The sequence below is a fragment of the Lygodium microphyllum genome, chromosome 6 (genome assembly GCF_053477565.2).
Source record: "Lygodium microphyllum isolate KBCC chromosome 6, Lygodium_microphyllum_v1.1.10, whole genome shotgun sequence".
Classification (NCBI taxonomy): Eukaryota; Viridiplantae; Streptophyta; class Polypodiopsida; order Schizaeales; family Lygodiaceae; genus Lygodium; species Lygodium microphyllum.
Window position 1 is genome coordinate 80638250 of NC_141140.1, and position 15834 is coordinate 80654083.

At 42.6% G+C, this 15834-nt stretch overlaps 1 protein-coding gene across 1 annotated transcript in view; it reads left to right on the forward strand.

Moving 5' to 3' along the window:
* The first annotated feature begins 5264 nt into the window (after positions 1-5264).
* SULA (NAD(P)-binding Rossmann-fold superfamily protein) overlaps positions 5265-15834 on the forward strand; it is an 84937-nt gene continuing 74367 nt past the window's right edge. The window contains exon 1 of the mRNA XM_087680705.1: positions 5265-5525. Within this exon, the coding sequence (XP_087536831.1) occupies positions 5265-5525 (261 nt within the window). The remainder of the gene's footprint in view (positions 5526-15834) is intronic.

A 15834-nucleotide genomic window follows, 5' to 3' on the forward strand; every position in this document is an offset into this window, starting at 1 on the left:
GTTATAGGGTTGCCTTCTTTTAGAGTTACAAAATTTCATAAAGTGTGTGAAGCATGCCAGTTTGGTAAGCAGGCAAGACAACCCTTTTCTCATGACAGAGAAGTGAGCAAAAATATGCTTGATGTAGTGCATACATATGTTTAGGGGCCTACACAAAATGTATCTCTTGGTGGCAGCAAATACTTTGTCACATTTATTGATGACTGTTCAAGGATGCTATGGGTATATTTCATAAAGGAAAAGAGTGATGTATTTAAGCACTTCAAATCTTTCAAGGTAACTATTGAAACAGAAACAGGTTTGAAAGTTAAGTGCTTAAGATCAAATGGAGGGGGAGAGTATCTCTCTAATGAGTTTAGTGGCTTCTTAAGGACTCATAGGATAAAGAGACATTTACTTGTAGGTATACCCCATAGCAAAATGGGGTTGCAAAAAGAAAAAAAATGTATATTGCGAAAGTTGCATGGGCATTAATGGTTGAAAAGAATATACCAAAATATTTTTGATCTGAAGTTATTCATACTACTGTCTATATTATGAACAGAACTCCCATAGCTACAATTCATGGGATGACCCCAAAAAATGCTTTACATGTAAGAAGCCCAATGTATCACACTTGAAAGTATTTTGTTGTGTTGTATATGTTCATGTTCCAGATGAGTTGCAGAAGAAGCTTGATCCAAAGGCTGAAAATTGTATTTTTATTGGATACTCTTTAGAGCAGAAAGGGTATCATTATTGTAACCTTGTGACAGGTGAGTTCAGAGTGAGCATGGATGTTATTTTTTATGAAATGAGCAGTTGGTATGCACCTATTGGTCATGTATTACATGATGATAATGATCATGATAGCTATGTGCAAAAAGGAAAGCAAGAATCATGGAGTCTTAGTGGACCAAAAACATCATTTGGTACTACACCTACAGTGAGCCCTTGGTCTGGGGGACTAAGGAGTAGCCCCACATCTTCAAATGGATCTATAAGTGTTGCAGGAAAAGACAAAGGAAAGAGAAAGTGTTGGATGGTAATGATGCATCTACTAGTCAAATGGGACTTGATGGTTAGAGAGTTTGGATGATGAGCTTGGTATTCCTTCAGTCAAGACACTAGGTGTATAGAGAGCACATAGTGATGTAAAGGCTCCACTGATTGATCCAGTGGTATGCAAGTCTTGCAAGGTCAGATATCCTGTTAAAAGATTTGGTTTTGAAGGTTATGCATCTCACCACTATGCTTATACAGTTAAGGTAGTTGAGGATGTTGAGCCCACTTATTTTGAGGATGCTATTGGTCATGCCCATTGGGATGCAGCAATGGATGAGGAGATGACTGCATTAGAAGCCAATAAGACTTGGGATTTGGTACCCCTACCTAGGGGCAAGAAAGTTATTGGTTGTAAGTGGGCTACAAAGTCAAGCATAATGCAGATGGTTCTGTGAGCAAGTATAAGGCTAGGCTGGTTGCAAAATGCTATGCTCAAACATATGGCATAGATTATGAAGAGGCATTTACTCCACTTGCTAGGATGGCAATTGCTAGATGTGTCATTGCCTTGGCCAGCAGCCACCAAAGGTTGGAGTTTGCAACAAATGGATGTTAAGAATGCCTTCTTGTATGGTGAATTGAAAGAAGAGGTGTATATGGAGTAGCCAATAGGTTATGAGGATTTAGAGCATCCCACATATGTGTGCAAGTCAAAGAAGGCATTGTTATGACGCTATGCATTCACCACTGCGAATGTGAGAATAGAATATTTCACCAAGAAATTGAACTTATCAAGGACTATACTCCTTCACAAACCTTTAAGACACTCGTGATGCTCAAATTGTCCAACTTACTGAAAAAGACCAACATTGTGATGTACCTTCAAGAATCTTTTGAGGCCGATAAAAGTCCATGGCTAGAAGGAGCCACACTCAAAAATGTCATTGATCAATTTTTAGTGCAAACTCTGTGTTCATACATTCATGTGAATCTTGGAGCTAATGTCTTCTATGGAGTGCTTGCACAATAGAAATTCACGTCTTCACTATACATTGCAGGATTGGTATCAATATTTTAGCATCATGGACAACACAGAAGCTTGGGCATAGGCCAACAATGCTTATAGCTAGGCAGTCCATTTTATGGTGGTGTTCAAGACGTAATCATTGAAATCAATATGTCGACAAAAATAAAAGCTTTCCTTAAGTTTTTTTTAGTGATGTGCTCCAGATTGGGATGGGCAGATCCACAATAAACGGGGAGGCTCTTTTTTTGGAGAGGGCCATGCTTCGTGTATGGGAAAATCCTTGTGGGTTTGGGGGGGGGGAGTGCCGTGCTATCTTTGGGAGGATGCAACCTGCTACAGAAGGGGAACAAGGAGCGAGGCCAGAGGAGAGATGGGTCATCAAAAGCCTTCCTACCTTGAGGATTGTTATGATCTTCATCCACAATTTCGAGATTGCAAGGGCATCTTCGAGGAGCTCATGCTCATCGAAGGGCTTGCCTATATCACTACAAGGTCAAATCTTGTTTATCTATGAAGGAGAACAAGCAAAGAGGAAAGGAGTTGATGCTCACAAAAGTGCGTGATAATTTGATACTTCAACCTCGACGAGACAGAGGCTTTTTTTGAGTCGACGCAATTAGAGATACAAAGGAGAGGAAAGTTCATCAGGGAGAGAGGCATGAAGTGTGTTTAGAGAGCCATCATCCTAGGAAGAAACCGAGTGTAGAAAGCATGGCGATACTGAAGAGAACATGGATCATAACAGGCTTCATATCATGAGAAACACTATCAACAGCTAGGACATAATCCATCCCCACACAGCACGGTGATAAACAAAAATGTAATCACAAGCCATCATCAAGCGAAGTGCTTTTGGTGGTAGAACTAACAGAGAGTCAATGCATGAAATATGATGCCTACTATTCGTGAGGAGTTAAGGAGGGATGGCTTGTTGTCAGAAGGCCGACTACAGTATGCTTCGAGCTCAATCATCTTCATGAAAAGAACGTGGGTTGGTGGCAAGCATGGCGACCAACAAACACAGTAGACATAGAAGAGCACAGGAACAACAAGACAAAGGAGCAAAGTGCTGCTTAGATGATCTACCCTTAGAGATGTCCTCAATAGATGGTAATTCTCTTCTTTTTCTATGTTATAAGCAAAGAGACAGACGTGAAAAATTGGAAGCATATTTTGTATTCCATCAATGATACCATCTTGCAACAGTATGCTGTGTGTTTTTGGGTCTGCACGTCGTCGACATTATCTGTACTCCTGGAATGGTTTACGAGTAATGAATGCATATATATAGTTAATAATACATGGTTTAAGGCAAGAAATGATATGATTGTGATTTATGGGAGGGTCTTGGAGTTGGAGTTGTAGAGATAGACCTGAAAAGAAGGCAGACAACAACTATAGCAAATTAGACAATGTTATATTTTATGTAGAAAACCAGGGTGTTCACAATGAATTGGAAGAGAATTGTCGAATTAGGGATGTAAGCTTTTTTTTTTTGGTTATCCAAACATGATATACAAGTTGTGCACAATGTAATGAAGCTGATCATCGTCACAAGTAGAAGTGGGAGTTCTGCTAAAAGGTTGAGGTTGCATGATTGCATGTCCTTGCGTGTGCCTTGACTTATCATAGCATTGGATAGAACTACATGCATGGGAAACATAACATGTAAATTCAAAGGAGTGAGGCTTCAGTGGAGAAGGATTAAGGGAACAAAGGAGGACTCTTGCCAGTTTATTGCATCTTGAATGATGAAAAACACATGTTGAATATAGTTATCTTAATAATAGCTTATGGTTTAAGTCCCAGGAGGGTTTTTGTAAATGAATTATGCTTCTCCAATAGATACCCATTCATGATTTTTTAAAAAAAGGTTATGGGTTTAGCTTTCCTGAATGAACTTTGGGTTTGGAACCTGGCTTTGGATTTGTACATGGAATAAAACTGCAATATACTAAACCTTTGTCATCAAATCTATTGTCTTGAATAGATCTTAATCTTGCTTCCATCTCGCAAAGCATCCCTGTGGTGAGTGACTTCATGAACTCCCATGCAAATCTCGTGCGACACCTGGTGAACCCGACGTGAAAGCATCACTTCTGATTGTCAAGATGGGAGACTCTTCAAATACTCCAACCACTTCATCGTTGAGTGCTTCTTCCTTTTCGACCGATGAGATGAAGAATTTATTGGAAACTCTTTCTTCAGCCATTATGATGTAGAATCAATAGATGCAATTATCTATGTAGTAGCAACAGCAATTACATCAACAACAATTGGATCAACAATGAATGTTGCATCAAGAACAAGAGCATACGCATGGTGCAACCAAAGTGATTGAGGCCGTGGTAAGTGAGTGTAAATTATTTGATGTCAAAATGTCTCGGCCTATCTTAAAGCTTTTGAAAGCCAGATGCACTTCTTTGGAGTTCTTACTCTGGACCAACTATTTCCTACGGCTTGTCACGTCTGCTTTGCAGGTTAGAGTGACTAATTTATTTGTACAAGGTTCAAACTGGAATGAACAAGGTGCTCAAAGATGAATATTTTCTGGAGGATTATGGTATTACTACGCGGAAGACATTCAGAGAGTGGGTCTATCAGCCCAACAAAGGACTTGTTGCTTTCGACTTATTGCGCGAGTTTGAAGAACGCTACAACTAGTTAGATACACTTGAGCAAAAAGCCCTAAACTCAGAGAAGTGGAGTTATTCTTGCAGGCGGCTGATCCTACACTTCAGGACAAGCTAGGAGAGCTTCTTGAAGACCGTACACAGCCTATGGGATTGAAGACGAATTGGCAAGATGCTGTTGATGCGGTTTCCACATTGACGAAGAGGCGGAGATGGAAGGCTCACTTACAAAATGGTATGCAAACACCTCTAGTGAGGTCTTCTCCTACCTTGACTTCTCCTGTTGCTCCTTCCACTTCTTCTCCTACTTCTCATCCCGTGTCTATGCCTACTTCTATGCCTATGCCTATGCCTATTCCTACTGTGGTTAACAGATCATCTAAAATACCGATTGTCAATGATATGATGGAGGAGATATTAAAGAACCTAAAAGACCTTCAAAACAAGATGGCTAGAGGGAGCAGCAGCAGCAGCCAGCTCCAATTTCAACCCTAATTTCATCTATCCCTGCAAATTCTTCCAAGATGGCAAACTCTCAAGGAGTCAAAGTGCTTGTTGAGGAGAAGTGAAAAAGAGAGGATCCAATTTCCCAGCCTTCTTATTCAGAACCAAAGCAAAGTATGACTGAAGTTCCAAAGTCAAAGGTACAAGAAAATCAAAAAGCCCCGAAGATAAAGGATCCGAAGCCGGAAAAGCAACCTGGATTCAAGCTACTTTCTAACATTCAGATGACTACAGACTTGAAGAAGAGTGAGGAGATTGAATCTGATGAGGAGGTTATTGATGGTCTTTATTATGACAGGCTATTGTGCTCGGATACTGCTAAGGATCTTTTAGCATTGTTGAAAACTGAAAATCAAGAGATGTCATATGACTTACAGGTCAATTCTCTGGCGATGAATTGCGAAATTGCTGATTTCATGCTTCAAAAGAATTTGGGTGCTGAGGATTCTTAGCAAAAAGTATTATTTGCTGACATATTTCAGCAAAAAGATTTGGGTGTTGATGTTTATATACAACAAAATTTATGTTTACCAGGGCATTTTCATCGAGGGATGAAAATTGCAATTTGTAGCAAAGAAGCGAGAGTACAACGACAATATAGGACAATTGACAATAATGTTAAAATACCTTTGAACAATGTTGATGATTTGCCAAAGTTAAAATACCTTTGGACAATATACGACAATTGACAATATAGGACAACTGACAATAATGTTAAAATACCTTTGGACAATGTTGATGATTTGCCAAAGTTTACACCATATATGGAGATGGATATGGATAAGATTGGAGTCACGGGATGGTCTTATGAACAACCAGCCAAAGAAGATCTGGATGCTGTGATGATCAACGACAAGCCACTGGATGCAGAGATAATCTATGAAGAGATACCTACTTTGCTTCTTCCATATGATTTAGGAGGATGTTGTGATAACTTATGTCAACTTACCTACTTCTCATATTATCCAAATGATTATCCATATGATCCTAGTGGGAACAATGCTACAAGTGGTAAACAAGTTGGCACATGCCGAAGGATGTGCAGGTTTGGAGGGGGCGGATGTCGTGACACTGTGTGTTCACCACTATGAACGTGAGGGCGGAATTTTTCACCAAGCAATTGAACTTATCAAGGACTATACTCCTTCACAAACCTTTAAGACACTCATGATGCTCAAATTGTCCAACTTACTGAAAAAGACCAACATTGTGATGTACCTTCAAGAATCTTTTGAGGCCGATAAAAGACAATGGCTAAAAGGAGCCACACTCAAAAATGTCATTAATCAATTTTTAGTGCAAACTCTGTGTTCATACATTCATGTGAATCTTGGAGCTAATGTCTTCTGTGGAGTGCTTGCACAATAGAAATTCACGTCTTCACTATACATTGCAGGATTGGTATCAATATTTGTAGCATCATGGACAACACAAAAGCTTGGGCACAGGCCAACAATGCTTATAGCTGGGCAGTCCATTTTATGGTGGCATTCAAGACGTAATCATTGATATCAATAAGTCGACAAAAATAAAAGCTTTTCTTAAGTTTTTTTTAGCGATGTGCTCGAGATTGGGATGGGCAGATCCACAATAAACGAGGAAGCTCATTGACGCAACCTACTGCAGAGGGGGAACAAGGAGTGAGGCCAGAGGGGAGATGGTCGTCGAAAGCCTTCCTACCTTGAGGATTGTTCTGATCTTCATCCACAATTTCGAGATTGCAAGGGCATCTTCGAGGAGCTCATGTTCATCGAAGGGCTGCAAGGTCAAATCTTGTTTACCTATGAAGGAGAACAAGCAAAGAGGAAAGGAACTGGTGCTCACGGAAGTCTGTGATAATTTGATACTTCAACCTCGACGAGACAGATGCTTTTTTTGAGTGGACACAATCAAAGATACAAAGGAGAGGAAAGTTCATCAGGGAGAAAGGCATGAAGTGTGTTTAGAGAGCCATCATCCTAGGAAGAAACAGAGTGTAGAAAGCATGGCAATACTGAAGAGAACATGGATCATAACAGGCTTCATATCATGAGCAACACTATCAACAGTTGGGACATAATCCATCCCCACATAGCACACTGATAAACAAAAATGTAATCACAAGCCATCATCAAGCAAAGTGCTTTTGGTGGTAGAACTAATAGAGAGTCAATGCATGAAATATGATGCCTACTATTCGTGAGGAGTTAAGGAGAGATGGCTTGTCAGAAGGCTACGTCAGAAGGCCAATTACAGTATGCTTTGAGCTCAATCGTCTTCATGAAAAGAATGTGGGTTGGTGGCAAGCATGGCGACCAACAAACACAGTGGGCACAGAAGAGCACAGGAACAACAAGACAAAGGAGCAAAGTGTTGCTTAGATGATCTAGCCCTTAGAGATGTCCTCAATAGATGGCAATTCTCTTCTTTTTCTCTATTATAAGCAAAGAGACAGATGTGGAAAATTGGAAGCATATTTTGTAGTCTGTCAATGAGACCATCTTGCAATAGTATGTTGCATGTTTTTGGGTATGCACGCCTTCAACATTATTAGTACTCCTGGAATAGTTTACGAGTAATGAATGCATATATATAGTTGATAATACATGGTTTAAGATAAGAAATGATTTGATTGTGATTTGTGGAGGGTCATGGAGTTGGAGTTGTAGAGATAGACCCGAAAAGAAGGCAGACAACAACTACAACAGATTAGGCAAAGTTATATTTTATGTAGAAAACCTTAACTTATCTTTAGATTAATGTTTGTCTCCTGCCCATATAGGAGAATTAAGTGTTCCTTTCTGCCTCTACAGAAAAATCCTTCCATCTCCTGGCAATAAAACCCGAAGGTTTATCCTCCCAAGATTCTGCCTTGTAACTAGTATCAAGGCCTCGAGATCCCATCTCGAGTCACGTAGAACACTTGTGTAGGACCCAGAGGCATTGGGATTTACGGCCAGAGCCCCCACTGGCACCCAAGCGTCCTCCTACTCCAAGTAATTTCCACGGAGAGACTTCTCACGGCGGGTTCGGTCCACATTCCCGGCACAGATTCATAACCCCCTTGGTTAGGGTTTGGCAGCTCGCGGGGGGTAGCTAGCGCCATCCTTCCTTAATTATTCCTTTAGGGAATCAATCACAGCTGAAGCACCCAGCTTACAAAAAATTACTAAGGAAAACATCCCTTTCATTTCCAATCAAGAAAATATCATTTTCTACATCAAGCAATCACTTGCTTATAAACCACTTGTCCTTAGTAGGGATCTCCTCTTACCAAGGAAACCAGTCAATTCACTTAGAAATATCATTTTCGAAACAACCAAGCATAAGCCTTGATCAACGTTCCATTTAGAGTTAGCTTAATAGCCTGGCTTAAGCTTGGAGGGTATCCACTTCCAATAGTCTAAGACAAGATCCTTAAAAACAACTCACAAGCACGTGTGTTTAATCACTCGACTTCTTTTGAATCCCTCTTTCCCTTGGGTTTTTCTCTAGGGATCCAAATTGTGAATCCTCGATTTTCTTGCACGTCTTTTAACATACTTGGTAATGTTTAAAGCGTGTTAAATATATTGCATGACTTGTCATACATTCTTTCTATCTTCTCTTAGTGCGATGCTATGCAGAATTTTCTAATCAAACTTATATCGCATGCACAAGGTGCATTTAGTATATTAGTACAACCTAAAAAATCTTTAACTCTCTTCATATCTGGCAATGAGTACTTATTCCTAGAGTGCAGGGTCTCATGTGACTTGAGTATATAAAGTTTAAACTCAATTCACTTATCGCCTCTATGCTCTAACATAAGTAAAAGATAATCATATAATGCATAAAAATCTTTCCTTGTAAGCGATCCATGAAAGTCTAAGAACCTGTTAGTATTCTAAATGCAATTTTACCCTAATATTTCATGCGGTCTCCAAACATAAACATTGGTTGTCATAGGATAGGACAACCTATTCGTGGTATACAAGATCAAGACCTATCTTCTGTGCAGTTGCATCCTATGAATGGAAGCTAATATTTCATGTATTTATTTTAATCACAGGAGTAAACCATGGACTATAGTTAACAAATCATGCACCAAACTAAGTGAAAGTCTATCATTTTATGTGACATATTATAAAAACCTTATCATTTCATGTGGCACAATGAAATCAATAGTCCTTCCCTAGGCCAAGGAGAACCTGGTTTTCCGAGACAGGGTTTGGAGTTGCGCTAATTCCCGTGTGGCTATACTCGGTGCTCCATTATTGGCCGCAATTCCAACGGCTCCAACTACACCATGAATTCCATCTGTACTTGTCCCCTGCGCATCTAGGGTAGCTCCCGCTGTCTTCACTCCTTCTTTGCGCTTGGGAGCCATGGTAAGTAGCTAGCCCAAAACTCTCACTCTTCTTCCCTTTGCTTCCTTCTCTTCTCCTCCTCTTCTCTCTCTTCTCTCTCTCTTTTTCTTCTCCTCCTCTCCTTCTCCTTCTCTCACTCTTCTTCCCTTCTCTTTCTTCTCTTCTCCTCCTCTTCTCACTCTTCTCTCTCTCCCTTCTGCTTTCCTTCTCTTCCTTCTCTTATCCTCCTCTTCTCTCACTCTTCTTCCCTTCTCTTTCTTCTCTTCTCCTCCTCTTCTCACTCTTCTCTCTCTTCTCCTCCTTTTCTCACTCTTCTCTCTCACCCTCCTCCTCTTCTCTTCCTTCTCTTCTCCTCCTCTTCTCTCACTCTTCTTCCCTTCTCTTTCTTCTCTTCTCCTCCTCTTCTCTCACTCTTCTCCCCTTCTCTTTCTTCTCTTCTCCTCCTCTTCTCACTCTTCTCTCTCTTCTCCTCCTCTTCTCACTCTTCTCTCTCACCCTCCTTCTCCTCTTCTCTTCCCCCTTAATTCTCTTCTTTCTCCTTCTTTAAGCGGATCACGTCGCAGGGGGGGTGTAAGGTCTTTGTAGCTATACCATGCCGTTGCTACCGAATGCACCTATATAGGGAGTAGTAGTGACTCAAAGCCCTGCCTTGTTTCCACTCTAGGTGTGATTCCCTATACCCAGTGGTGAACCCTCTTATGTGTGGTGTCACGAGGGTGTAGTCCTGGGATGTGTCTATGTTGTCCCGCTTTTTGAATTGAATAATACAAGAGTATACCTTGAGCTCATATATCGTATTACCTTTCTGTGTCATGTTGAGTGTGTAATGAGTGCAGGTTTATCACACTTGGTATCAAAGCGACTCTTGCTCGGAGTGAAGGAGTGCTCACCGAAGCAGGAGGAAAGATCCAGTGCCCCGAAAAGATCAAAGTCGTAGTGACCACAGCACGATGCCCCACATCGCGCTGCCCCATGTCGCATCGACCCCCGTCGTGTCGCCCCACTTCGTGTCACCCCACGTCGCGACGCCCCCGACGCATCAGCCCCTGGCGTGACGCCCCAACCTCAACACCCCACCGTCTGAAGACGTGATGTAGCTTCCCTGTGACACGACCCACACCACCACAGGCGAAACGTGACTTCCCCACGTCGACACCACCACCAGCCACATGGAGGACAAAAGGGAGAACATTGCCCTCCCAAAAATGGAGGAGAGGAAGAAGAGTAAAGGGCAAGAATGGAGAGTGGCCCAAGAGGAGAAGGTGGCCGAATTGGAAGACAATTAGATGGTATGTTAGGCATGCTAGAGTCAATATGGAGGAACATGCAGATGAAGGAAGAGGAAGAAGAAAGGAAGAAAAAACTAGAAGTGGAGCAGGGCTATAGAGAATGGGTGATACAACAACAAGAAGAGGAGAAAAGACACAGAATGCAAGAGGAGATGGATAGAATGGGTAGAGAGGAGACATCTAGGAGGGCAGAAGATACAAGGAAAGAGAAGGAGAAAGTAGTAGAATTAGGAAGTAAAAAGAAAGACAAGAAGAAGGAGAAGAAGCACCACCATAAAGAGGAGGAAGATAGTGATAGTTCAGAAGATGATTATGGAAAATCCAAGATGCCCCAACCAGCCAAGTACAAGGGAGAGAGAGATGGGTTGGTTCTAAAGAAATGGATCGCAGAGGTGGACAGGTACTTGAAGTATTCATAGAAGTATTCACGAATAACTGAAGACAGGAAGGCGGAGGTGGCAGCCATTTACTTGGAGGAGGACGCTACCAGTTGGTACCTGCTGGAACAAGAGTAGGGCCACACCATCTTTTCGTGGGAAGAACTCCAGGAAGAATTGAAGGACTACTTCATTCCAAAAATGGAAAAATTCAAAGTGAGAGATGAATGGAGGAACCTCAAACAAACACATGGAAAGATGAAAGAATATGTCAACAAATATAGGCAGATCATGCTAGAGCTACCAAACATGGACACAGACACTAAATTACATGGATTTTTGTTTGGGATGCAAGAATGGGCTAGAAGAGATATGGAGAGACAAGAGCCAACAAGCTTAGCAGAAGCCATGAGAATGGCCGAAAGACTAGTAGACCTGGAATGCAGAAGAACAGCACAGGGGAACCAAAGCAGGTTCAACAACAACTTCAACAACACCTTCAACAACAACAACTCATGGAACCAAAGGCCCAATGCCCCTAGAGGGGCATTCACAGATACAAGGAGCCAAAACACCACCACCACCACGGCCGTGTCACAAACCGCTTTAGTACCAAGAGGAGCAACAGGAAGATGGGGAAACAATCACTACAGGCCAACCCCTAGCACATCGTATGGGCCCTCAAGATCAAATACATCATGGTGGAGTTACCCCTAGGCCCGTTCGTCGGAATTAGATGCTTCAGATGCGGAGGTCCACACTACCAAAACAGATGCCCACTAGAAGATATAGCTTCATCAAGTGGATCAAGGGTGAATGTGACTAGCGCATATGGAGGAGAAGAACCACAACCACCGCACATCCAAGAAATCCAAAATGGAAGTGAGGAAAGCATGGACCACCCAAGGGTAGGGACAGTTAGCGCCCAACCCCAATGCATGGTAGCCAGAGTAGTGGTAGTTCACCATCTATACATCAAAGGCCGAGTGGGCGAAGGAAACCAACCTATCATGGTGGACACAGGAGCAACACATAACTTCATGACACCAGGGGGTGTAGCAAAACATGGATTAAAACTATCGAAGGCTCCAAAAGGATTAACAGTAACATTCGCACAAGGAGAAGCCAAGGAAGTGAAACAAGTCTTTGCAGTCCAAGTAGAAGCCGACAAGTGGAAAGCAAAACTCGACTTCTTAGTAATCCCCATGGATGATTTCGAAGTGATATTGGGCTTGGAATTCTATGACAAGTATGTCATTGCAATGTTTGGTAAAGGTGTAAATGAAATGATGCTAGATATGCAAGGAGAAGGCGCCAGAGTACCATGTGAAAGAATGCAACTGCCTGGCAGGACCCCAATCAAGGTGCAAATGAAGGAGAATAAGCCAAGAGTATCATGCCAAACAGTGAAGCCAACTACAACCCAACCAAAGGGCCAGACCCAAAATGCACCGGTCCAAGGGATCGTTATCAGGCCACGTATCATGACATGCAGTGCCAAGCAGGTCAAAAAATCAGTCAAACAAGGAGACATGGTCTACCTGTGTATGATCCGACCAATTGAAGAAGAAGAAAATGGCAAGAAACCTAGACAACAGAGCAGGAACACATAGGTGGTAGAAATACTTGAAGAATTCAAAGATGTAATGCCAGCCGAGCTACCCAAGGGTCTACCACCCAGGCGAGATGTGGATCACAAGATTGAGCTGATCCCAGGGTTTGCCCCACCGGCCTGAGCTCCCTATCGCATGAACCACACCGAGCTCATGGAATTAAAGAAGCAACTACATGAACTAGAAGAACAAGGGTTCATACGCCCTAGCAAATCCCCCTTTGGTGCCCCAGTGTTATTTGTAAAGAAGAAGGATGGGGGACTTAGACTCTGTGTAGATTATAGGGCCCTTAACAAAATCACCATTTTAAAAAAATACCCCATGCCCCTAGTGGAAGACCTCTTAGATAGACTGCACGGGGCCAAGTACTTTAGCCATATTGATCTTAGATAGACTGCACGGGGCCAAGTACCTTAGCCGTATTGATCTTAGATCAAGATACCACCAAATCCGCATAGCCGAAGAAGATATCCCAAAAACAACCTTCCACACCCGATATGGTAGTTTTGAGTGGTTAGTATTAGGATTTGTCCTAAGCAATGGGCCAGGCACATTTTTTGGCCTCATGGATGGAGTCTTTAGACCATAGATAGATATCTTTGTCATTATCTACATAGATGACCTCCTAGTCTACAACAAAACCTTAGAATAGCACAAGCAACACTTACGCCGAGTTTTTGAGAAACTGTGGCAGCATCAGTTATATGCCAAGCCTGAAAAATGTGAGTTCGCAGTGAGAGAGTTGGAGTTCTTAGGCTTTATTGTAGGAGCAGATGGAATCAAAGTGGATCCTAAGAAAGTGGAAGCTGTCCAAAGATGGCATGTGCTGAAAACTGTAAGAGAAGTGCGGAAGTTCCTCGGCTTCACAGTATTTTGTTGGAGATTCATCAAAGATTATAGCCTCATCAGTGCCCCCCTCTCCCACCTCACCAAAAAAGATCACTCTTTTACATGGGGGAACGTGCAACAAGAAGCCTTTGAGCAGATGAAGAAGTGCATGAGCCAAACTCCTGTCCTAAGGGTATCGAATTTCACCAAACCCTTTGAAATCTCTACAGATGCATCCGACTACGGCATAGGAGGTGTACTAGTACAGGAAGGTCACCCCATTGCTTATGAGTCAAAGAAATTTACTATGCTGAAACAAGGTGGAGCACACATGAGAAGGAAATGTTGGCAGTCATCCACTGCCTTAGAAAATGGAAGCACTATGTTCAAGACAAGCATATAATAGTCTTCACCGACAATATCTCCCTCAAATACTTCCAATCTCAACCCAAGTTATCGGCAAAGCAAGCCCACTGGCTAGACTTCCTAGTAGAATTCGACCTGGAGATTAAGCACAAGCCCGGCTCCACTAACAAGATAGCAGATGCCTTGAGCTGGAAAGCTGACTTGAAAGTTGTCAATGTGGTCAGCAGAACTTCATAGAACTAGTCAAAGAGGCCCTAGAGCAAGACCAAGAAATGCACAAGATAATCAGAGATGTGGAAGCAGAGAAGACCCCACATGGAATGTACATCTTAGAGGAGGGTATCCTATTTTTAGGCAAGAGATTGTATATCCCCAACAATTTGGAGTTTAAGAAACTCATCCTGCATGAGATACATGATGGCAAAATTGGAGGCCACAAAGGGCAAAGCAAAACCTTGGAGACCCTTAGGAAGCAGTTCTTTTGGCCGAATATGAAGGAAGAAGTAATAGACTACATCAAAACTTGCCCCACTTGCCAACTGGTCGAAGCACCACGATCAAGACCTACAGGACTACTACAACCGTTACCGGTACCCAACCGCCCATGGGACGTCATCAACATGGACTTCATTGTGGAACTACCTGAGTCCCATGGGTGCACAATCATCTTTATAGTGGTGGACTATTTTTCCAAACAGGCCCACTTCATCCCAGTCAAACCACTACTAAATGCCAAGGAGGTAGCACACCTCTTCTTCACACATGTATTCAAACATCATGGCTTACCACTAGCCATTATATCAAATAGGGATGGAAGATTCATGAGCGACATGTGGAAGGAACTTTTCAAGACCCTGGAAACACAATTGAGATTCTCATCATCCTTCCACTTGGAGACAGATGGACAAACAGAACGAGTCAACCAAGGCATCGAAGACTATCTCCGGAGCTATGCCCGAGTGGACCAAAAAGATTGGGCCTTGTACCTTGATGTCTTGGAATTCCACTATAATAGCTCCATCCATTCGGCAATGGGGTATACCCCCTTTGAGTTAGCCATAGGAAAAGAAGTCATTACCCCACTAGCCTTAGCGTCCGGAGTGGCCAAAGCTGAAGATCAAGATGCAGAAGAGTTCCTGAAGAAATGGAGAGACCGAAATGCAGTAGCTAAGCAAAGCCTCGAGCAGAGCAAGATCACCATGACCGAGCAAGCAAACAAGAAGAGAAAGGCTGTACTATTCGCCAAAGGAGACATGGTCCTAGTTAGCTCTAAGAATATGTCACTTCCCAAAAGCATGACCCCCAAGTTCAATCACCGCTACTATGGACCCTACCAAATCACTCAAGTGTTGAACGAAATCACCTACAAATTGGACCTTCTAGATAGTGTTTGTGTTCATAATGCATTTCATGCTTGTCTTCTGCGCAAGTTCTATCCCAACAACCAATGGGGATGGCACGTACCAATGCTCCATTCCAACGGTCCCTTCAAAGTAGAAGCATTCCTCCGACGCCGAGAACAAAGAGGCTTCATCAAATACCTCACCAAGTGGCGCAGGCGTCCACTCAAGGAGGCCACTTGGACCTCAGAAGCAGAGGCCCACGAACGCGGAAAGGATGCCTTCGTCCTTTGGCTCGAGGAGAACCCCCTGCCCCTTCCAACGACCCTTGAGCCTCTCCAGAAAATCGGTTCTCAATCATAGACCCCAACGTGCCTCCACTCCTCAAATGTAATCGAGTCGAGGGTGGACCCGCATGGTAACAATCATCAAATAACTCCAAAAACAAAGTCCCAATTGTCCAATCTAGATGGGCAGACACTGACCAGCTTGCTAGAAAAGGCTGTATTAAGACCCCCAAGTCCTAGTGCGGCAGACACTGGCCA